Raw genomic sequence first — 24,677 nt, forward strand, 5'->3', positions numbered from 1 at the left:
AAAAAACTGAACTAATCTGAACCTTATTTTTCTTCTGCCTGTTCAGGAAAGAAAGGCGATTCATAGGATAAAAAGGTAGTATCAAGTACTTAGACTTAGTTAAAAAAAACCAAAAGGAAAAAGTATTCTAGGTAAAGTACCAGGGAAAATAGAAGCCTCAGTGACAACTAGCTTACCTTCAGCATTTATCACACAAAAAGAAATGTTCCGACTGATGACCCTGGGGCAATAAGAGATTCTTAATAGAAGCAACATTAAATTAAATTATGTTCAGAATACTCTTACAGACAGGAAAGAATAGGCACATATTTAAATATTTTTAACGAGGGTCAAAACAAAAAGAGGAGGAATTTGGCAAACTCCCAGCTAGCCAGAGAAATGAACTAGAATTCTTAACTCTTGGTTGGCTTACTCTCACATGAAACTGAGTTCTCGATGTCAGACAGACAAGACCTTCCCCCTAGAATGGATGTGAACCAACAGGTGATTCCAGAACTGCAGCTGATGTCAGAGAAGGGTTTAGCAACAAAGGAAGAGGAGGCAGAAAAAGTTATCAGGTTAATACTAATTATATACACTGTAATCAGCCTTTGGGCAAAATGAGATTGTCTATGGGTGAAATGTCTGTGGGTGAAAGAAATTGCTGTATTTAGGCACAAAGAAAATTACTTCCAAAACTCCCATCAGACACTATTCTTATAAAGGGCAGGTGGAGGCTCCTGATATCATATTGGGATTTAAATTAATTAAGATAAGTTATGTGAGAGGGCTTGGCACAGGAAGATGTTTCATAAATATTAACTGAATATAAATCTATTAAAATTGCCTTTATTCGAAGTAAAAGAAAATTCATGGCTCTCAGCAAAGGAGGTGAGATAAATAACTGGTCTGTGCAAAGCTAAGTCAGGATGTCAAATATGAGTTGCAGAAGAACTTTGTCTGAAAACCTTTGCCAGTGTCTTTTCTGAACTAAGGGCATGGGGTTCTCTGGCCTTGGACTTAACCACTAACGGCTGTGTGGAACTCCCCGTCCCTACCACCAAGGAGTTCAATGATAGTGAAGTACCATCAGGAAGCTCATGACTGTGGTCTGAAAGCTCAGTTTGGCTCCAACAAATGTTGAAAAAGAAAGAAATTCCCCAGATGCATGAAAAAGAAAAGAAATAAGAAGCAAAAGTATATTTTCCCTTTTCTTCACCATTCAGCTTACAGTTAAGAAATGAGACAAAATAAAGAAATCCAAACCCAAGAACAAAAGAACTCACACAGAAATGGGTTTGTGGAGTAAGAATGGAGGAGGGAAGCCATATTCTTTTGCTATTTTTTTTAAAAGCTAAGGGCTTCTGGGGGAATGGCTGCACCAAGCAGGTGTGACCAGTTTCATTACACTGAGTCAAAGAGGTGAAAATGAAGGAGTGCCTGAGATATGTTTGAGAATCACCAAATGTAAACACCTTCTAATGGCTCAGCTCTTTTAGGTGATGGAAAATGAAACGTCACCCCGACAGTCAGGAGACCAAACGAACCCATAAATTAAATAATTCCCAGGACATACCCAGTACTCAATAATTTTCAACAAAAATGCCTAGTATGTGATGGGACTTTGCTGGTGCTAGAGAGATGGACCCATATGGCATCATCTTGTGTCCCTTTTGGGAGTCGGCAACACTTTCCTGGAACACCAAGGCCTCCACTTGCCCATCCACATGCAGTAGATAACCCCACCTCTTTCTTAACAAAAGAAATGAGGTCATCAGGTAGTAACTGGCCCAAACTGTCTTCTTCCCTTCTACCTGGAAAACTTTTCCCTAATGGAGCTCCATTTCTCCCTCCTGGCTAAGAATGTACAGTCCACAAATGCTGGAGAAGAAAAGCTTCTTTGGGTAATGTTACATATTATATACCATTCTTTTTAAGATTTATAACACACATTAGCACAGACTCAGAGAAGTAGTGATAAAAAGAAACTCCTTTATAACTTGGTTTACTTCAGTTTCCCAAACTCATGCGGTCACATAACCTATTTTAAAAAACATATTACCTATTAAATACCTTTGGGAAAGACTTTTAGATGGGATTCCCAAATGAACATTACTCTTTCAAACAGGACTGAATACTGTCTCAAGATATAATTACCCTAAGGTGGGGGTTGTGGACCCTGACTCTGAGCTACAGTTCCTAAGATACCAGAGGCACCAGCAGAAAACAAGGAGACCAAGCCAGAGAATACCTCTAAGGTCTCTTTTCACTGTCCTAGTCCATGATTCTGTTTCTCAGAAGACATCACACAGACTTGCTCCTGGGATAATCTAGACACAGGACAGAAATGCACAGTGGGGAGGGCGTCAGACATCTGTGTATATATTCACATGTTAGTGCACATTGTACAAGTCTGGTTCTAGCTCACTATGTATCAGTAGTCAGCATGTGACGAGCTCAAGGTGTTTCACTAGGAGAACCAAAGATCCAGAGGAAAAACAAAACAAAATAGTGTGTGGCTATGTGGACCCCAAGCAGGAACACACACTTATAGGTACGTACATACAGGCATAGACATGAACACTATCTATATTTAACAAACTAGGCATACAACCCTGGGAGGCAGTACAGTACTGTAGGTAAAAATAGAGATTTTGAAGTCAAACAAACATGGGTTCAACTTTTCCCTGCCACTTAGAAGCTGTGTGACCTGGGACAAGTTACTTAACCTTTCTGAGTCTGTTTCCTCACCTGTTAAATAGAGCAAATAATAGCTCCACCTTGCAGAACTGCTGTGAGAATTATATATGTCAGGTGCTGTTCTGAGTGTTTTACATATACTGATGCTCACAAGAATCCTATCAATATCCCTACCTTACAAATGAGAAAACCGAGGCACAAATAGAGTAAACATTTTCCTGCTATACAGCTAGTAAGTGGTGAGGTTGGAATGCATACAGAGGCAGCTAGCTGTTAATCACTAGGCCCTCCTGCCTCACACAATCCTGGATTATAGTAGGTCCACGATATTCCCCTGGAAGACACAGACACACATACACAAATATATAAACACCCTACACCTCCTCTTCCTCTCTGGCTTTTCAAATCTGCTGTTTTTGTCATTAGTTTATTACACGATGCAGTTCAAGTGGGCAGCATGCAGACACCAGCTTCCCAAACACAAGGATCCTGTGTGGCTGCTCAAGGAACAGAAGAACAAATTCAACCCTGAGAAATGTTAGTTCATTCTGAATGATGACTCACAGCCGCTATTTTCACAAACAGCCTGCTAATTAAACTTTCTTATGAACTCTGCTAACCAATTTTTCCAATGCATGGAGAAAAATCATTCATTATAGACCGGAATCCAAAATCTAATATTAAAGTGCAAGTAGGATCTGTGGCATTGTAATTTGATCAGCTTGAGCATTAATAACAGTTACACACTGATGTCTGAGAGAGGTAATCAGCTTTTGTTGAGATGTACGTAGATAACTGAACAAAACATTTGGAAGGCAGACTAGAAAGCAAAGCTAGCTTATCACAGGGGTTTTAGTATTTTTACCCTCAGAAATCCCCTGCTTACAATATCTTATCTTCCAGGTGACCACAGTAATATCCTGAATTGGTATAGTACTTTAACGACTTAATGACACATTAGCAGCTCATCTGATGTCACAACACACAGTAAGGTGGAAAGAGCCAGTGTTATCCCCATTTTGTGCACAACAACCTGAGGCACCGAACGGCTTGATCCACTGCAAGCCCCAGAGCTAGAGCTAGAACGAGAACTTGGTGGATCTTTCTATTTCTTCATGTTGCCGCTCATAAAAGTGGCCTGATTTTTAAAACAATCTCAGAAACCATCCTGACATTTTCAAATATTGAACTAAAGGCTTTAATTTACAATCTTCCAGAACCACTAAAACTGCGTTAGTAAAGTGCATTATTACTGTAGCTATTTCTGAGGTTTACTGGGATACATCCTACACAGCCACGTTCACAACTCAGGATGAAACAGCAGAATGCAGGGAACCTTCTCTGTGAAGGACTTCTATCCCAATTGGCAGCAGCATGTGGTCAGAGAGACACAGGTACACAGACAGCTTGGCCACCTGCCAACTGTGTGACTTCAGGTCAGTCATTTTAAACTCCATGAGCCTTGGTTTCCTCATCTGAAGAATGGGGTCACCATTACCTCTTGGGGGCAAGGTCAGGATTAAGTGAGATAACAAACATAAAGTGCCTGGCTTCTAGCAGTACTTAATAAACCTGAGTTCCCATTCCATCCTCCTGCCTTCTACTTGGTCCTTGGAATTACATACTGAGGACTGAACCAGGACAGAAATCCACTTTCCCACTCCTCTCCACTCCTCTCCTTTTGTCTGTTTGTTGGCCCAGTGGTAGAACACTTAGAAAGAAGAGGGAAGGAGTTATGGGATAGGAGGGGCCCCTCACATTTACAGGTTGTTTTAGTTTACAGGTGTCTTTATCTGTCACCTGGTTTGAACTCACAAGTACTATCCAAAGAAGGTAGGGTAAGGATTTATCTTTTTACTGTATATTGAGAAAATGGAGGTCCAGGGGAATACAGCGACTTATGCAAGGCCATGCCTACATCTATTAAGTGTGTGTGTGTGGAGGAAGGGGGTTGTGGTGTAGGACTTTGACTGACATCTGTCTCACTTCTGGTTAGTCCAATGCACTGCATCTGGTATTTTTGACCAGGAAGTTGGTGCGTGTGTGTGTTTGTGTGTGTTGGGGAGTGTAGAGCTCTTGGGTAAGTGCTCATTTCTTTTGTACTTAAAGGGTGGCCTGTCTCATTGGGAAGGCTCCACTGACTGGTGAGGGGCACTGGGAAGAGAAAAGGCAGCTGAGAACTAGTTGTCTTTTCCAGGGTCAGGACCAGGAAGTGAGAGTGACATTCATTTTTTCCTCTTTGTTGTCCGGCTCAGGGACAATGGGGAACCTGCCAGGATTCAGTGTAGGAACCCTCACCAGGGAGATGGAAGCAGAGGACTGATGTTCCTGTGTGCCCAACCTTGGGAGTGAGGGGGAGGGGGAAGACTGCAGAGACTCAGAAGCCACCAATACCTCAGTCCAGGGCAGCAGGCAAAGAATCTCGCTTCAGGACGCCTCCTTTGGCACAGTGTCTATACCTTATGTTAATGAAAACAGGGACTCCACTCAGGCAGCTTCTCTGTGTGGCTGCCTGCTCTGGCCATAAAAAACAAGTCAATCAATCCAACATGGATTTAATTTGAAAAAAGGAAAACTCTATGTATGTGATTTCAGGCTTCATATCCTATCCTGTAGTAGAGCTGGCAGTGGGCTCCACGATCAGAGGCTCTAGTGAGTGTGGTGGGAAGGCGAGAAGGGCTGAGATCCTGGTTACCATTTGAGAACGGGATCAAGGTTGTCACCATCCATATTTCCTTGACATAAAGAAAACACAGACTAGGGGGCCAGGTGGTCTGTTACTTCTCAGACAAGTCACCTAGTGACATATAATTTACAAATTTTCTCTCTGGTCTCCTTTTACCATTCTACACCCATTTCCCTTCTACCTTGTTTTTTAAAAAAATCTATGGCTATTTTAATTTTAGCTCTTTTCCATCTCATAAGCCAATTCAAATCCTTTTTGGATCAAATGGCATATAAATAAATAAGGAGGAAGGACAGGAAACAAGCCAAGAAAATAAAAAAGAGAGGAAGAAAAAGAAAGGAAAATAAGAAGCCAAATGTTTCTTCTTTGGGGTGCACTGGCCTTATCTGTAAAGTAAGTATAGACATTGCCTATATTGGTTACTTTAATAGGGTCAGAGGAGGTACTGAATATAAAAATCTTTGAAAATAAACATGAAAGGCAAATATTAGGGATTATTAAGTATATATTGTATGCTCATACTACCAATGAAACTATTTAATCTGATTTAAGACGTTTGTGATGAGAAATTCTATTAGCAGCCATAGGAGTTAGGGTAATTACCCTAATTAGCTGCATCCACTTAGTGTAAATGGTGCCTTGCTCCACCAGACAGCCAACTAAAAACAAGGACCAAGCAGAAAACCAAACTTATAAATCAGCAAGAAATTGAAGTAGGTGGAAAGAGAGTCACTCAGAGAACATGGCCCTGACCTCAGCAAGAAAAACAATGATTCTCAAATCACAGACACCATGGGAAGTCTGAAAGTTGTCCACCTCCTGTGTTAGGTCAGGTTATTTATTAGCAAAGTAGAAGGAACACACTTTGGAGTCTGACAGACTTGGGTTCAAATCATAGCTCCAGAACTTATTAGCTATGGCCTTGGATAAATTACTTAAACTCTCTGAACTTATTTCATAAACACAAAGGCGGTACTAACTTTACCCCACAGAGTAGTCCTGACTATTCTATTCATTATCCCTTGAAGATATCTCTGAAACTTGGCTCAGCTGTGTACTGGTCTGTGTACACAGACTACGATGTACTCTCGACCAAGTTCAAGGCTTGCTCCTACTTGACGCTTGCTCTGAGAACCCCAGCCCACGGTGATCTTTTTATCCTTTGAACACCCATAGCTGATGTTTTCTTCATCTTCATTCAGCAGAGGCAGGTAAGGGAATAGAAAGACCATAGGTTTTGGACTCTCCAGCTAACTGACTCTAAGCCTTGGCTTTCTTATCTGTAAAATGGGGACAATATCACTGACCGTGCATAACTGGTACAAAGCTTCAATGAGATAACATATATGGCATGCCTAGCACTGTAGCTGACACACAGTCGGCAAACCTCCAACTTCATTGTTCTGTTATGAATCCTTTTGTGCTATCTTTCCAATGAAATTAACAGCTAGGGTCAGGAAAGGTGAGTTTGGGCTTCGGTGAAAAACAAAACAACCCCCCCGCCCCCCACCCCCACACAAAACAGCAAGGTGGCACCACCTTTATGCATCATAAGCAGGCTCCCAGCCCCTCCCAGACCTGCAGGCTTCTGTAGGGTCCTGTGATTTGTCCTGGCCTCCCCGACTCATTGACCCTGTTAGCAGCAACATGTGTGCACAAACTATCTTACCCTTTTTAGCTTCCTCACAGAACCTGATACAGAATTTAAGAGAAGAGAAGGAAAGGAAATAACATTTATTTGGCCTGAAGGAGCAGACACTAAATAAATACAATTGGCCGATTGAAAATGTTTTACAAATGTAAAAGCCTTATATAAATATATGGCCTCCATCTGAATTTTATCTTCTTTCCAAACTAGAAATATCTTCTCCCATCAAAGCTCAACTTGGGGCCGTAAAAAAAACAAAAAGGCAACTTAAAAAGACCTTTAGTTATAACAAGGAATAAAAGACAGATAACAGAGTTCATCAGTTAAGAGCAGTAAGGGAAATGTGGAATGGGGGCAGGGTGGAGGCAGAGTGAAAGAAGAAATCACCACTACCACAGCTCACAGAAGACAAGAAAAAAATGAATTTCCCATTAACACATCTCAGAAAGCACTTTCCTCCTACCCTGAAGCTGACGAATTACATTTTTAGATAATGTGTGGAAATTTCAGTTTGACATTACCTTCCTGCTTAGTTCCTAGTCTCAATCAACCAGGTCACTTTACAGAGAAGGGGGAAGTGAGTGTGTGTGTGTGTGGCGGGTGTGTTTATGTGTTGGGGGAAGGAGGGGTGGTTAGTGAACAAGGAATTGGTCTTATGAACCAAACAGTCAGCTAAAGTACAGAAATAGAAAATCCTTAAAATACCCAGTCCTGATTCACATCCTAGGTAAAAATCCTCTGAGACATCTCTCTTGGGATGTGAGAATATTTTCCTACGGGTTATCTGAGTTCAGAAGCAGGGCAGAACCCTCTGATTTGGAAGGGAAGATGAAGGGAAAGATAGCCAGGGGGCAAAAGGAAACCATACCTGGTCTATAATCCTGCCTATTGCCGTCCTGGGGAAAGAAATGTGTCGAAAGAAAAAGATTGTGCCTGCACAGACTCTAAACCTCACAGCTCCACTCAATTGCCAACCTGTCCTAATTAGAAAGGATGGGAGGTCTCTGATTGCCCTTGATGGGTGTGTAAGAGGCACAATGATTATATGGCTTACTGTCTGCACTTAACGTTCTCTAAGTTCCCCTTAATAAAGTAGACCCCTATTCTCCTGTTCTGTAACTGCATTAGTTTCCCAAATCTTCTCCATACCTAAAAATTTTCCATTCACCTCCAATAATAATCAACCCCCTCCCCAAGTCAACAATTCAAAATTCTTTTATTCTTCTTTGTGGAATATGTATAAAATGACTGCAGGGAGGTGATAAATAAAATAACAGATGCAAATCTGCCTGATTTTCCTCTGAATTCAAGAGGCACATTGTACTGTACCAAGTACATTTTCAAAATCAGCAGCAAAATATGCTGATAAATGCTACTATTTCCTCTACTCTTCCCATCGTTAACGAATATCCCTCTGATATGCATGTGGAAAAGTTCATTTAGCTAATCGATATCTTGGGATTTTCTTGGATATGCATAATTGAGGCCGGGTTTTAAGTATGCTTAAACTTAAGGCAGCATCCATTTCAATACGGTGCTTGCAAGATAAAGGAGAACACAGTGAGGGGTATTTTGTGAAGAGAGAATCTGAAGGTGAAAACCACTCTGTCTATGCTTCCTTGTTCAGGTAAGCAGCAACCTGCTTAATTTAAAAACACTGGCATTAGTGAGAGAGTGGCATGGACATATATACACTACCAAATGTAAAATAGATAGCTAGTGGGAAGAAGTTTCATAGCACAGGGAGATCAGCTAGGTGCTTTGTGACCACCTAGAGGGGTGGGATAGGGAGGGTGGGAGGGAGGCTCAAGAGGGAGGAGATATGGGGATATATGTATATGTACAGCTGGTTCACTTTGTTATACAGCAGAAACTAACACACCATTATAAAGCAACTATACTCCAATAAAGATGTTAAGGGCTTCCCTGGTGGCGCAGTGGTTGAGAGTCCGCCTGCCGATGCAGGGGACACGGGTTCGTGCCCCGGTCCGGGAAGATCCCACATGCCGTGGAGCGGCTGGGCCCGTGAGCCATGGCCGCTGAGCCTGCGCGTCCAGAGCCTGTGCTCCGCAACGGGAGAGGCCCGCGTACCACAAAAAAAAAAAAAAAAGTTAAAAAAAAAGTTAAAAAAAAAGAAAAACACTGGCGTTTATTTAATTCAATGCATAGCATGCTATTTTCCAAAACAAAAGATTTTGAATTCTAATTATATTTTCCCTGTACTAAAAGTTTTCATTCCCTAGGCAATATAAGCTGAATTGGTTTGTAACGGGGAGATGTCAGTTTAGTATTTTCAGGGAAACTGCCAGCGATAAACTATAATGGGATAACTCACAATTAGTCAGACAGCCAAGAGTTCAAGTTCCAGCTCCCCTACTTGGGAGCTAAGTCACCTTGGGCAAATGACTCAATTGCTCCTAAGTCCAAGTTTCTTTGACTGTAAAATGACTGTCTTGTGGATTACGTGAAACTCCATTTATTGATCTTAGCACAATGCTTAGCACATAGTAAGTACTCAATAAACATTGGCTATGATTATGAATCTCCAAGAAGTCCCAATTTACTATTTAAATGAGCAACTATATTTGAAGCTTTTAATATAGTGCCCAGAACACACAGAAGGCACACAAAAACATACAAAAGCTGCTGCTATTATTTTTATTCATCTTTGCTGGGTGCTGTCAGAAATTATACTAATAAAATTTACCCTAGGGCTGAATTCACGTTTCAGGAGTGAATTCGAAGCACTTTCATATTTTAGGATTTTTTTCAGGGCCTTTTATTGTTTATAAAGTTATCTTAGAAGCAAAACAATTAAGTTCTCATAGTGTCCCTATTAGTCGTTCCTTGTAAGTAAGTATATAAGGTAACATGAGGTACCCCACAACCCTCACTCTCCTCTCCCTCTTTAACCCAAGAGACTGTATTCCATGTAATGCCTCTTGGCCTTGATGCTCTAACAGACACAGCCCCCTGCCCAACCCCCCCACTGCTGTAGTCCACACTCCACATCTTACCTCCTGAGAGGGACATACAGGAATATTAGCACTTTCACAAATCTGAGAAAGAAGAGAAGTTACCCAATATCACTGAATCAAAACTGAGATGGTTCCTTTAATTAGAGGTGTGATTCTACATACAAAGCCTTTGGCAAAGAATTCACCCTGATGTCTCCAGTAGCGAAGCATCTTTTTTGCCTTATTCTGCTCTTTCCACTAAATGATAATATTAATTAAGCCAAAGATGTGTTATAAAGGAGGAAATGAAGAGATGGATTAGAGGTGGGGTTTAGGAAATGCTGTCTTTGTCCGTTGGGGTGCAACTCTAACTGTCTTGATGTTTTTGTATGCTTAGCTTCACTTGGCAATGCTGCTTCAATATAAGACTACTGCTTCCAAAGAGGCACGTCCCAGCTCTACTTCCTTTGTCCAAAGCACAGAGGAATAAAAAAGTCTTTTGTTCTTAGACTGGAATTTTAGCTCCATTCTTTGCTTTTCTTCCCTCTACCTAAATCCTAACCCCATCTTTCAACCACCGCCGCCCCACTCCGGCCAATAGCTCCAGCTAACACAGACTTCACCCTTTCTCAGCCATCCACAGCCCACATAATCTATTCCATATAGCGGTCACTCCATATATTCAGTTTTATAATCGATAGTGTTCCGTTTGGACCACCCTGTCCTCAAAACCCCTGCTTCAGAGCTCTCACTCGCCTGAAATGGATAGAAAACTCCTCTTAAAAACTGCATTGTATGGGCACATGGAGAGTGACATGAAGTAAAAGTATAATTCCTTTTTTTATCTCTATGATGTAAATAATCACACAATCTAGACCGGCAGATCAAAACTATTTGTTGTTGTACACTGATTTATTTCTGGTGATTGTTCTTTGTTAGTTTCCCCCATGCTTTCTCTATTCCTTTTGGAGAGAAGTGATAACAAGAGGGACAATTATAAAAATGCAATTTAGCATTCCAGCTGTTCTGGCTTTAAGACATACCCTGAGCCACCAAACTCTATCCTGGTTCAGCCATATGTTTCCTTCCCTAAAATACTGATCATCTAGGAACCTCGATTCAGAAATACAATCTCAAAGCTTGAAAAACAAAAAGGCAACAAAATTAAAAAAAAAATAAGAAACTAATTCAATTATCTGCAGTCCACGGTAATAATAGAATTTTTACCAGGGGTTTGGTGCTCTTTGCCTGAGTTCCTCAGTTGCATAAATCCTTGTGGGCCACATGCCACTTTCCTTCCTCTCTAGCAGCAGAGGCTGTATGTGGATGGAGGAGAAAAATAAAGGACATAGCTTCCAGAGCCTCCTTGCGTTCACAGCTGCACACAAAAGCGACTAGGGACACACGTTTTCTCTCCTTGGTACCTAGATTATCCTGATAAGCAGCCTTTCCCAATTGGAAAAAAGAAAATCTAGTATCTCTGAGAAGATATTAACAGAGATGTCCAAAAGCACTATGAGGGAATCTTAAACCTGGCACTTACAGTAAATTTGGGTCTCCACTGAAGACGGAGTTATATCCCCAGAGGATGATAAATATTGTTATCTTTGCCTCCCGTTATACACAGGAGTATTGTTTTTTTTTTTTTTTTTTTGCGGTACGTGGGCCTCTCACTGTTGTGGCCTCTCCCGTTGTGGAGCACAGGCTCCGGACGCACAGGCTCAGCGGCCATGGCTCACGGGCCCAGCCACTCCGCGGCATGTGGGATATTCCTGGACCGGGGCACGAACCCATGTCCCCTGCATCGGCAGGCGGACTCTCAACCACTGCGCCACCAGGGAAGCCCAGGAGTATTGTTTTAAGCCATGGTGCATTAGGTGCAGAGTGCGGCCAGCAACTGCTACTCAGAGGAACCCAGTGTTTCATTGGGTTATGGGCTGAGGGTTAGCAGGGATCTTCAGGTACCACAGGCAGGGGCACCCTGCACATGCTTCCACATAAGATCACGCTTTTGGAAATTGGGGGTGAATCCCGGTTCTACCACCTGCTAATAGCTGTGCTGTCTGGGGAAGTTACTAAGCTTCTGTGTTTTCATCTAAGAAAATGGAGGCTGTTTTTAATGTTAAGCAAAATAAGGTATGTTCAGTGCCTAGCAAGTACCTGGCATAGAGTAAGTACTTGATAAATAGTAACAAGTATGTCCTCAGTACCACAACACTTAAGTCCATGCCCAAATTCAAACGCAGAATTCGCTGACAGCCCATAGCCAGGAGCGAAGCCAGCCTACTGGCAACACCATTAACAGTTTCTCTTGCCCTCCCTCCCTCCTTTCCTTCCTTCCTTCCTCTTTCCTCCCTCCTTCCCTCTCTTCCTTCCTTCTTTCCTTCCTTCTTTCTCTCTCTCCCCCCACCTCGCCCCCTCTCTTACTCTCTCTCTCAATTTTAGAAGCCAGAACCTTCTAAGGGAATCTATTACATTCTCTTCGGGAGTGGTTTAGGCTGGAAAATCTTAATCTTGAATTCTTATCTCTTTGCCACTTCCCACCCCCCAAATCCTCCCACTGGATATTTAGAACTCCTTGTAAACTTCACAGGATCAAGATGCATTGAGATCTGTAGGAGGTGTTGGAGGAAAAGGGGGACTGGGGATGTTAAAAATCAGGGCAACAAAAATACCTATGATGTCATTTACCCTGACTTCTGAACCACTAGCAGCAGCCTTTTAACTTGGCTGGTGTGAAACCTCACCTCTCCCAGCCTGCGTTATCACTTAACCCCAAATGTAGGCCTCAGAGCGTCTTCCATCAGAGCGATCTCCACTCCTTCCCCACCTCCCTACAGCCCTATCTCTCCCTCCTTCTCTGACTTTTAGCGTAGCCAATTAAACCTGAACAACGGGTGGATGGAGGAAATATGCTGCATCTATGGAATGGTACAGCAGGGACCAGTTTCACTGTTAATTTAAAATGCTAGAATTAATTAGGTAGTGTAAATGAAGAATTTAATAAGCACTCTTTACAACCACAAGTTCTACTTTTATTAAACACTGCTACCAAATGAGGGCAAATATCTCTGGTCTCTCTATATTTCCCTGCCTCATTCCCATAAGTTCTCTGCAAATAAAATTCTTTTCCCCCCTGAATTTAAAAAAACGCATAATTATAAATTTATGCCTGCATTGTATTTCTGCTTTCAACCCGTAAGCTTCTTCTTTAAGCTCAGATGCTACTGTATGTCTCTGCTTGTGCTGGAGAGGGTGCTAAACAAACCAAAGTTGACAATTTTGGTTTTGTATACCAAATTAAAGGCTGTCTTCGAAGCTGTCACTCTTATTCAAATACACTCAGTGAACTACCAAATTAGCATTCTTTCAGTAAAGGAATCTGCTTGTTTAAACATGTGTCTTTAGAAAACAAGGAACAACACCACGAATCAGTACTTCTCAAAAATCTTACTATAGTTCTAAAGGAACTCTTTTGAAAAGGTGATTAATAATATTCACTAATCTAGCTGGCAGAGTCCCTATTTAGAAGGTAAGGCTACACCAAAAATACATTTTCTATACAGGAGTGGGAGGAGGAATCATATGGTTAACTGGTTTTAATTTGGTTTGAATTATCATCCTATTATATAAAGATTCTTCAGGAATCTAAACATTGGCTTTCTGAGAGCATAGGCAGCTCTGTCAAAGGATGGATGATCCAGGGCTCTGGGATAAGAACACCAAAGCCCTGGCCCATTTGGAGACCTTGATAAAATTTCTCTGTTCAGCCATTCTCCTTGAAACATACTAACTGTACCTATAATAATAACACCCTCCCCCATTACTGAGAGACTGCTATGCAATAGGTATTGTGCTAGGCAGTATATATCCAGTCTCTCATTTAATCCTCACAATAAGCCCTTTGAGATAAGTATTCTTTTCCAATTTTACAGAAGAGGAAATTATGTTTAGAGGGTTATGTGATTTATATTTTCGACAGTTATTTTAGTTTTATGATTTTGCAAAATACTTAATATAAATGGGGGACAAATTAACAAGTGAATTAGAAGAAATGGAGAATATATATAGCTACATGCACATAAATACACTGGATTCTCTGATTTAAAAATCAAGATAATGTATCTCTGTATTTTAGAGTTTCCTTTTTCTTATATAGGCCAGCTGCTCTTCAATTAAACTGTCCAGAGAGAGGGAAGCAAAAGTCAACACCAAAAAATGACAAATACTCAACGCTGAGTGTGAATGATTTTAGGACGGGAGCATCAGAGAGCAGTAGCTTCACTGCCGTCACTATGTAGTCCAGTATTTTTCTAAGAAAACATTCCCACTTCCAGAAGGATTACAAGGAAACTACCCTCATCCCCAGTCCCAAAGGATAATAGCGTCAGTATCTGGCAAACATTAAGTCCTCAATAAATGGCTGTCAGTTAGAAAAAAATCAGAACCTAAAACTTTCAAGTATTGAAGTATAGGGTATTGTTTCACTTTCAAGTAAAAAGTCTCTGACTTCTCAGAGAGTATCTTCACAACAAACAAATAAATAAGATAAAATACCTTCATCAAGCATCTCCCTCCTACTACAGGGTAGTTTTATTCCAGAATCATCTGCTATCCTTGGGGCCTATTTCTCCCAGGGACAATGGGCAGTTGTGACCACAATGGCCCCCTTTAAAAGACAGTCTCAGATACATGGAAATACATTGGACACATGCAAACCAAATGTTTGAGAGGAAAGGGATAAATAGATAAAAACTAGTATAGGGAGGGCAGAGGGCAGAACTGAGAACTAAAGAACAAAGGGTAGGGGTGGCTGATTAAGAATAAAAGAGGACACATCCAAAGGATTATTTCACATAAACTAAAGCTGAGGAAGCTCCAAAATTTTATCTGCTTCCCAGTCCTACCAATTTGCAATGTGGTTTCATGTAGTATACAAACGCATATGAGTTTATGACTGTGTACCCACGCTGACCTTGAATGCAGGATACACGCTGCAGACACTCAAAAGGCATCACCGCACATATGCATTTCTGCTAAGATCTGCACATCTAATGGAACAACGCAGCTGTGAATCCCAAGCCTAGAATATCGAAGAAGAGCATACCTGTAATTTTGTCTCTCACGAGTTTGCAGGATTCTATTTCACCAATGCTCCCAAAGAGACTCCTGAATTCCTCTTGGGTCATATTCTGGGGTAAATAGTTGACTATGAGGTTGGTTTTGCTGTCATCTGTGGCTGCCCCTGTCTGCATGGGAGAAGGACAGTTTCTATTGTTGCTGGAGGGTCCATTGCTTGTATTGGATGTCGGGCCATTTGACACCTGAGGCTCCATGGTGCTAATTATCTAAATAAAAATAAAAATAGTAAGCCTTTTGATATCTCAAAGACACAAAGTCTCTTTCAAGATTTTATTTTATTTTTTGTAAAGAAAGAGAACAAGATAAAGCAGGATGGAGCAAAAGAGATGGTGTTGTGAACACAGCCAATTTAGAAACATGTTTTTAACCAAAGTGTTAAACTCCCCTTGCTATTTTTAGGCCAGCCCCTGTAGATTTTGAGCACAGACTAGAATGCAGTGGGAACTCTCCCATTATTTTGTTAATGAAAAGCTAATTCCTGTTTTCATTACACAATCACTCTCAGAAATGTATACTTAAGCCACACCAAATTATAATTAAAATGTAAAGTAATAATCATGATTAAAATGATAGTTCCATTAAAGCTGAAAAAACTAAATATAGAGGGCTATGCTCACAAGGTCAAATACAGTACCTGTTTATTAACTGTCTCATAAAGTAAAATGACATTAAATTAAGTGGGGTTGTTCCATATGGGAAGGGTTTAGATTTTCACTGATACTTAATACTGATCAAATTTCAGATTTCATAAAGGCATTCTGGGGAGCTACAAAGTTATCTAATAATTTTTCTCCCCAGCGCCTCTGTTACTATTTCTCCTGGACCTCAAATAAAATTAAAAACATGAAGGAAAAGTTCTCTCTAGGTCTCCACTTTAAGTCTAGCACAGCCCCAGGCTGTCCTCTCACACATTACTTAAAAAGGACGTTCACTGTATCTAAACAGCTAATAAAACAAATATTTCCACGAATGTGTGAACTGTTTGAGGCAGCATGCATGGAAATAAAAGAGATAAGTCTCGGTCTCTACCCACAAGGGGCTTACAGTCCACAGAAGACACAGAAGGCAAATGGCTACAGTAGGACAATGGGCCTGTAACAGAGGAGCAATTAAACCTGCTTAAAGGATAGGGGCATTCAGGAAAGTCCCAAGAAGATACTGATAGAATAAGGTTTCACATGAAAAATGGGTTTAAGCTCACGGAGCCGGGTCCTAAAGATGCCTTGTATAGAATGACAAACATGGAGAATCACAAAACTACAGAGCCGGAAGGCACTTCAGGGAATAAAATTCAGTTCAAAACTCTCATGTTTGAGATGAATTCCAGAGACATCCAGTGACTTTTCTGTCATCACAGGAAAGTGGGGCAGAGTCTGGGCCTGCACCCAGTTTTCCTGGCCCCAAATGCAGCTCATCAGTCCCACTTTTCCATTCTATCCTAGCACCATCCCTTATTCATCCTTCACGGTGTGCTTTCTGTCTTATGTGAAATTAACAATCACCTCCTTGGAAAGGGAATCATGCTCTGCCATTCCCTAGTTGTGTGACCTTGGGTAAGGGATTTAAATTCTGGGAGCCTTAGTTTTCCTCATTTGAAAGAGGAGAACAATGCCACCTGCCTTGCAAGGTGGTAAGAAGTATCTGGTGACAGGATATATGTAAAGTGCCTGAATAGTTGTGGGAACATAACCACAATCATTGATATTTATTGAAGTCATTCTGCCAGTCACCTGATGTGACTTCTCTCACTGACTCCCCACAAGAAAGCAGTGAGCCATATTCTAATATCCTCTACATTTTATAGACAAGGAAACCAAAGCTTAGCAGACACCTGGTTACTAGTAGCTTCCATTACTACCATTTGGCTGCTCAGAGAATTTTGGGGAGATAAGCATGTTTATCTAATATACATGTAGCAAAATGCACAAATCTTAAGGGTACAACTCAAGTAATGTTTACAAAGTAAACACAACTCACACCTAAGTAACCACCTTTCAGATCACAGTACAGAACATGACCAGCATTCCAGCCTTTCTTGTGTCCCCACCCCTGTTATTCATACCACCCCCAAAGGTAACCACTACTCGACTTCTAATCCATAGATTTGTTTTATCCGTTTTTGAATTTTACATACATGGAATCACACAATACATACTCTTTTATGTCTTTTCACACATTATGTCTGGGTGTCATCCATGTTGTGAGATGTAGTGGTAGGCTGTTCTTCTCCACTTGCTGTGGAGAATTCCATTGTATGAAAATATCATGTTTTATTTATCTCTTCTACTTTGATGAACATTTGGGTTGTTTCTAGTTTTTAACTATTGTAGATAATGCTGCTATGAGCATTATATACATGTCTTTTGGTGTACACACACACACATTTCTGTTGGGAATATTCCTGGAAGTCTATTTTTTGGGTCATAGGGTGTATTCTGCTTTAGTACATACTGTCAATAGTTCTTCTAAGTAGATGTACCAGTTGACACTCCCACCAGCAGCGTAGGAAAGTTCTAGTTGCTGCTCATCCTCATCAACCTTCAGAGACCATTTTTTGCTCTTGTTTTGTTCTGTTTTTTGCTTATCTACTCATCTGAAACATAGTGGTAGTAAAAAGGGAATGAGTTTTTAGCCAAGGGAACAGCTGACTTAAAATTCTAGTTCTATTACTTATTAGCTCTGTGATCTCAGGCAGGTTACTTCAATACTCTGAAGCCTCAGTTTCCTCTTTGTAAACTGGAATAAAGCCTACTGTGCAAGGTTATTTATATATATAAGTTGTCTAGAACATAAAGTGGCTAGAAGCATCATAAGTATTATTCCTCATCATGCCCTACATAGGTGAGCATTACTGTAATCATTTCTTCTTCTGATAATCACAAATGGGATATGAAACCAAAAGAAAAAAAAAAAGAAGTCTCAAGAGGAGTCATGGAAATAAGGCAGATTGAGGAAGGTGGGAAGCTTCTAAGATTCTTTGCCGTCATGTAGGTAACATAAGTGGCTCCACTTAAATCATCACAACTTTCTTGGCTTCAGGTCAACTGTGGGATTGCATTAGGCTGGTCCAAACAGCAAGGAGAAAGCAAAGGGTTCCTGAGAGGAATCGGAAATCAAGCTCTCCTCAGCACTGATAGAAAATGCACCCCGTAAATCCTATTCAGCTGCTCTGCCCTTGAGGCAAGGGCCCAGGAAAGAATGAGGGCGATGTGCCCAGGGGAGGGGTCACGCTAATGGAGATGTTGTTCCGGAGCATCACTGAAACTCCTGGCTGTGCGGCAGGTTTCTGCTCTGCCAAGCCTCGGCCTCCTGGGTCTGTGCAGTGCCTCCGTTTGCTGTGTCGTCTCACTGCTTCACTGAGTCAGGTGTCCAGGCAACAAACACAAGGAGCACTGCCAACTCAATAAGGAACTTAAAAAACAGAATTTATCCAATTCAGGAGGCTCGGGTGGCAGAAGCACAGAGCTGCCCAACTACTGCATTTTGATTTAGTGGCAAAAAAGCCAGTCCCACAATCTACAGAACACCTTCGCTGCTCCACTTTCTTAGGTTACCCTTCTTACGGCTCGGCTCTTGAACAAACACCTAGAAAATATTCTGCAGCGAGGCAGCTTTGTGGGTGTTAATGATGGCGTAAGAGGAATGTAAGTCATACCTAAGCAGGCTGAGATTCTGTGGGACTAAGACTACTGACAGCCGTGTTCGGTGTTTGTTCACTGGATGCTCGACTCACAGACACACGTGGCGAAAGCCAGCACTTGTCTCTGTGAACATCTCATGGGTCTCCCTGCTCCAGAAAGGCCTAGGAAGTATCAAGTCTGCAGCAAAGAAATTTCAGTTCCCCAATCAGCTTTCTGGATCTCCTTACATCCTATGTGGATTTCCTAAATTTATGTTGACTCCTGGAGCTGAGCCCCATCTGGACATCTGACAACCCGAACTGGGCCCAAACCTCTGAAAAGGAATCATGAGATACAATGTTCAGTATTGAGGTACCTTAACCAAACAAACCTATAAATTAGGTCAAGTCATTTCTCATCTCATGGAGATGGAGCTCTCTTTGCTCTGCACACACACTACACAGTTATCCTTTTGTGGACTCAGAAGGAACTGAGGAAAATACACATATGCACACACACAGAGTTTTCTCAATAAAAACGTACAGTTTCAAAGCTGAGAAACATTTGCAAATGTGTTAATATACATCATGTAATAAGACCCCTTGCTGGTCTTAATGACGCATCCCAGGATGCAAGACAGGCTTAAAAAAAGAATCAGAAATGTAAAATGTCAGAATCAAATCTGATACACAAGTGAACCAAGAGCATTTTAAAACATTACTTGGAAAATAAGAAAGTTGCCAAGATGTAAATATACTGAATGCAAGAATATGAAACTGTGGCACTTTAAGGTTACATGATAGATCTTAAAGAGAGGACACTTATAATCTCTACTTGGGAAACAGACCAGAGGTAAACATGTGTATTAGTGGGAAGCATATCCTTCAATAAATTCAGAGGCCGGCTCGGCAAAATCAGAAAGCTTGCTTCCCTACTCTAAGGCCTTTGATATTCTAACAGCACAACTGTCATTGCAAATAAATATATCAGTTACTCAAGTGTGCATATGGACTTTAATGAAGGATTCTGTGTGGGTCTCACAGCCAACTTCGTAGCTGATCAGGTTCCAAACCCCTGACTTGCCTTCCTTCCCTCCTCTGAATGGAAATTAAGAGCAGAATTACAGTCAGCATCCAGGATAGAGCATTGAGGAGGTTCAGTTGACTTCAAACTCTAATGGTTGTACAAAGCACTGCATTAAATCTTTTATGTTCCCGTGATATATTTTAAGAAACATTATACAGGCAGAAAATTTCAGGGGTAAACTATTAGAGCAGTGCACAATAATGTAGGCACTCAAATCCTGTCATTGTAAATGTTGATGGTTTGAATGACTAATTACTCACACTCAAGGCATTAACCTCACCCCTCCCACTCCCCCCCCCCTTTTTTTTCTGCAAAATATACAACAAAAGCGAGAGGGAAGGCCTCAGGCATGCAGCTGCTGGATCATCACTCTGGGTCGTTTATCTCTGTGGAGGCAGTGGGGGTAAGAAGCAGAGGCTGGGCCAGGCTTCTTTCTTTCTCAGGATATTCTTGAAAATAAGAGCCAACCCTCTCTGCCCTTCATGGTATCTCTGTCACCACAATTCTGGGTCCTTCCCAATGGTCCTAAATTAACTGTTCAATCACATCTTTTGTTATTGTCCACCCAAGGTGTCTGTTACACTACTTCCTGGACATGCCCGGTTATATGCATTAAAAAAGGGTTCATTTCCACAATGGCTAGATCTGGGAATGTTAGATGAACGGAGATGGAGCCCTGGAGTGCCAGGCACTGTGCTAGGTCCTGGGGATACACAGACAACAAAGACAAGGAGCTGGCCCTCACTGAGTTCACAGTGTGGATGCATGACAGATATCAGAGAACATCAGGGACCACCAAGCCCAACCTTGTAACTTTAATGAGGAAACTGAGGACCAGAAAGGGGAAGTGACTTGCACAGGTCACAGTGCTAGTTAGAGACAGAGCTAGGACTTAAGCCTAAGCCTATAGGCTACTTCACTTGAGTATTCTTGTGACAATGCAGACATGGCCCCTTAGATGAAAGTTTACTTCTACTTTTTTTTCGGGGAGGGTGTGAAGGTGGCCATATCACAGAAATGCACTTGAATATAGGTGTGGAGACATGTCTACCTCCTTACTTTTCTGAGTAGAGTACTTTAAACAGTTCACAAAGAATGGCGACCTGAACTCTGAGCTCCATCGTACAGAGACCACATCTGTTTTGTTTATAATAGTATCTCCTGCATGTAGGACAGGGCCTGAGAATTGGTAGGTTCTGCATAAAGAACTACTGAATGAATGAAAGTCCTTGAAAGTCCAATAGTTTGCTAGATGCCTCTTAACAACCCTGTGAAGTACAAGCCAATAATTTTATTAATGTCATCTCCATCTTACATATAACAAGAGGACAGAATACTTATTGAGTTGCTATTACATGCCAGGCATACACTTAGAAATTATTTCAAATGCAGATTCTAAGAGGCATTCATTCAAGCAGGAGGGCTGAAGCTTTGGCTGACATGGACCCTGTAGAGAAGCCGGTGAATGCCTTTGCTCTTTCTCCTCAGAAAAATATATATGCACATAACATTTTAGGTACACTAAAGCCAATCCTTTGTCTCAGACTGAAATCTCCCAATTGATTCTATGAGTAGCAATATAATCGAAGGGCAAAAACTTGCCTTCCTTCCCCAATCACTCTTTTCATGTAATTTCTTGCCCTCAGAGTTCATTCATTCATTAAAAAAAAAATTTATTGCTGAAGGGTCCACATCTCAGAGGAGAGAGCAAGCACGTCCTGTGGCCAGAAAGTCCTTTAAGTATATTAAGCGAGACCCATTCTAAAATTCTAGAAAGTACGTAAGGCCTCCTTTAATATTTCTTCCATCGGCTCATGAATCTCTTACAGCTCCCTCTGTCCCCCACTCTTCACAAGGCTTTCATGTGCTCAGGCTTGGGGGGGTCAGGTAAGCATTATAGGGCTGGTCCTGTTCCTCACAGCTGAGGACATCACTATTCCAGACCCCAGGTAGGCACAGCAGGGGTCCTACCATAGCCCTCACACCAATCCTGTCAGCCACACCACCATGGTTTTGCTCCAGTATTTTCCACAGAAATGGCACTCTGACAATAAATTGTATGGTCTTTCATTTACGTACCTTAACCTAGTTTACACTTTCAGTATTTACTTCACGAGGCAAATAGAAGGGTACAACTTTATATTAGAGGAACCTGTGTCTGTCTATGTAGAACTCACTACTGACATTCATCATCTGAGAGCCCGGTGCAGGGCCCTTGTACTCCCATCACACCACTCTGAGCTGTCCTCAACTTCTGATTTTCTTGGGGGGTGGGGCGGTGACCTCGATACTCCATCATCAGTCAAAAGGAACAAGAGAAAAGAACCTAAGAAGGTCACAGGAATGTGATGTTTCTTTTTCAAATACTCTCCCTTCTACTTTCAGCACCCTCTAAATGTCAGCATTCCCAGAAACTAGAAAGATGCTAAAGGAATGTACTAATTGCAAACTTGCTTCAGGTGTGTACATCTGCGATCCACATATGTATTTTATTAAATATTTTAATGAGTATTTAAAGGTGTTTCCTTTTACCATGCTGGAAGGACTTTTGAAAATTTATGTATAAAGGCTAAGCCTTATGTAATAGAACAAGTGCTCCCAAGAGCATGAAGAATAATGTTTACCAAGGGCAGTCACTGAATCGAACCATTAAAGAAATAGATTTAAATTATTCATGAGAACAAAAATAAAAGTCCTAATTCTCTTTGTAGGCATTTCCCACTTGACCCTTATAAAATTCTGACATGCACTGTGTTAGACTCTGGTAGAGCAGCACAGACTACTGCATCTCACCCACTTTTCAAAAGCCTGAAAAACAAATCCCCAAAGTTAGAAAATTACACAGCAGGCTCTGTGTTCCTGAAGACAGATATTATTTTTAGGAGTAATTCCTCACTTCTCTTCTTGCTCCTTGAAAGATACTAAAAATGTCCTTACACGCCCCCCCCCCCCCATTTGATATTTCTTTAAAGTTTTGTCCATCAGCTCATAAACTCCATGCTGTCTCCTTTTCAAGAGGTTTTAATTTGCTCAAGTCCCTTCAGATTAAATTTTTTTTAACATAACATTTTCCTGGTTATGATTCAACTGGGAAGGAGATACGTTATTAAATGGGGCCCACGAGGAGGGGCTGAGATCTATGATGTGATCACTCTAGGAAAAGGGAGCTTGGGAATATACACCCACCCCCAACTAAATTATATGTGATGACTCACAAAGACCCCTGGACCAGGGGAATCTGGCTGAACACTGCACTCAGGTCCCCTAAAACCATTTGTACCAAGTTTCTGTAGATTGTGCTAGACGGGAACTAGAAAACTCTAGAAAAAAAAATTTAATTCCAACTGAGGAAAACATGCTGACAGTTTAATAATGCCTTTGGGCAGATGCACAAATAACCTGAAAGACCTATTTACTCTAGGAAGTTATGTGGTAATAAATTCTCAGCATATCTTTAAAACAAGTGTTTTCAATTCAAGACAAGTTTATTGAGTGCTATTATAGACCAAGGCATTGTTTGAGGAATTGGGGAAACAAAAATACTTTGATCCCTGCCCTTAGAGGGTTCAAGGTGAGAGGATGGGAAAGGAGGGGAGGTAAACAAATAATTAAAATCAATCATATACACCTCTTTCTTTTAAGCAATTCCCTTCAGACTTTGTCTAACAATGCCCCACCCCCTCACCAAAAGTACGTAAATGAATTTACACATAGACTAGTCATACACCATTCTGATACTGAACTGACAATCCTGCTTCTGGTCTAAATGCTTACGTCCTAAACAAGTGACTATTTGTAACAATGAGGTAAGCTTGAGGCATTACTCCTTTGAAACAGCATCTTCTTCACTGGAGATGAATACCAGGCATGGCAAAAAGTATTCTCAGTGCTGACAGTCAGGGCTTTTTAAAAAAAATCAGCCGCCGCTGGAGAGAATAAGAGGCATTAATACTTAAAATAGCAGGGCCAGCATTTAAATGAAAAGCATAATCAAAATTTAATGTCTTTTAGGCGTTGTTCTCAAATTCACAGAAATCCAAGTTTTTAATCTTCTTCCCCAGACACATCACATATATTTCTCCTCCTAAATAAATACTGGCCTCCTTTATATCTTACAGTGTTTCTTTAGGGCTTCAGTTTGGGCCTAAAATGATTTCCTGGTGTGCCCATCTGGGGCAGTCCTGGTACAACCCCTGAGTATTTGGTTTTTAACAGACTTTTACAGAAAACTCTCCAGAGCTGAGGGATGGCTTGATCATCCAGTTCATTATAAAGACAGGGAAACCTTCAAATGACACCCACCCCCACGCCCCCATTCAGTCTTCTTTTCCATAATGGCCAATAAGTAAATACAATCCCAAACTTTCAATAGGATTTCTTCATTAAAGGCATATTTGAAAAAGACAAATGTTTTCATTTTAATATAAATGCAATTTCGTGGGCAAGCGCTCAGGCTTCCTGCAAAAATATCAGCTCTAATAAAAAAAATCAACTGGAAAACAATTCCTTTCCCATTCTACTCCTTAAGCCCCCAAAATCTGAATGTTTAATGTAGACAAAATATCCATAATGCCTAATATTAAGCTATGGGTTCCTGTTGGGATGGGAACCAGTTGTGATGGAATATATGTTATCTTTATCTTCCATACAAAGAACATTAATGAGTCACCTGTAAAACTGTCCACAGACTAAATCGGACTTATTTTCTGATTAAATGCATAAACAGTAGCCAGTGGCACAATTCATGTAAACGTAAGTACTCTATATTTATAAAATGCCTGGCTAGTGGCTCAGAGTATGAGCAAACTCACCAAGATTCAGCTGTAAAAAGCCACATGTTTTTCTGTATCTATATCATG

At 41.1% G+C, this 24,677-nt stretch overlaps 1 protein-coding gene across 5 annotated transcripts in view; it reads right to left on the reverse strand.

The window, feature by feature from the left end:
* The window catches only part of ELAVL4 (ELAV like RNA binding protein 4), a 152,226-nt gene that overhangs the window by 35,665 nt on the left and 91,884 nt on the right, over positions 1-24,677 (reverse strand). For all 5 annotated transcript variants that reach the window (XM_081220300.1, XM_081220301.1, XM_081220299.1 and 2 more), the window contains one exon: positions 15,078-15,318. In XM_081220300.1, the coding sequence (XP_081076426.1) occupies positions 15,078-15,318 (241 nt within the window). Of the gene's footprint in view, positions 1-15,077; positions 15,319-24,677 lie in introns of those variants that run through there.

Source organism: Mesoplodon bidens (assembly GCF_964165515.1).
Source record: "Mesoplodon bidens genome assembly, chromosome: 2".
NCBI classification, from domain to species: Eukaryota; Metazoa; Chordata; class Mammalia; order Artiodactyla; family Ziphiidae; genus Mesoplodon; species Mesoplodon bidens.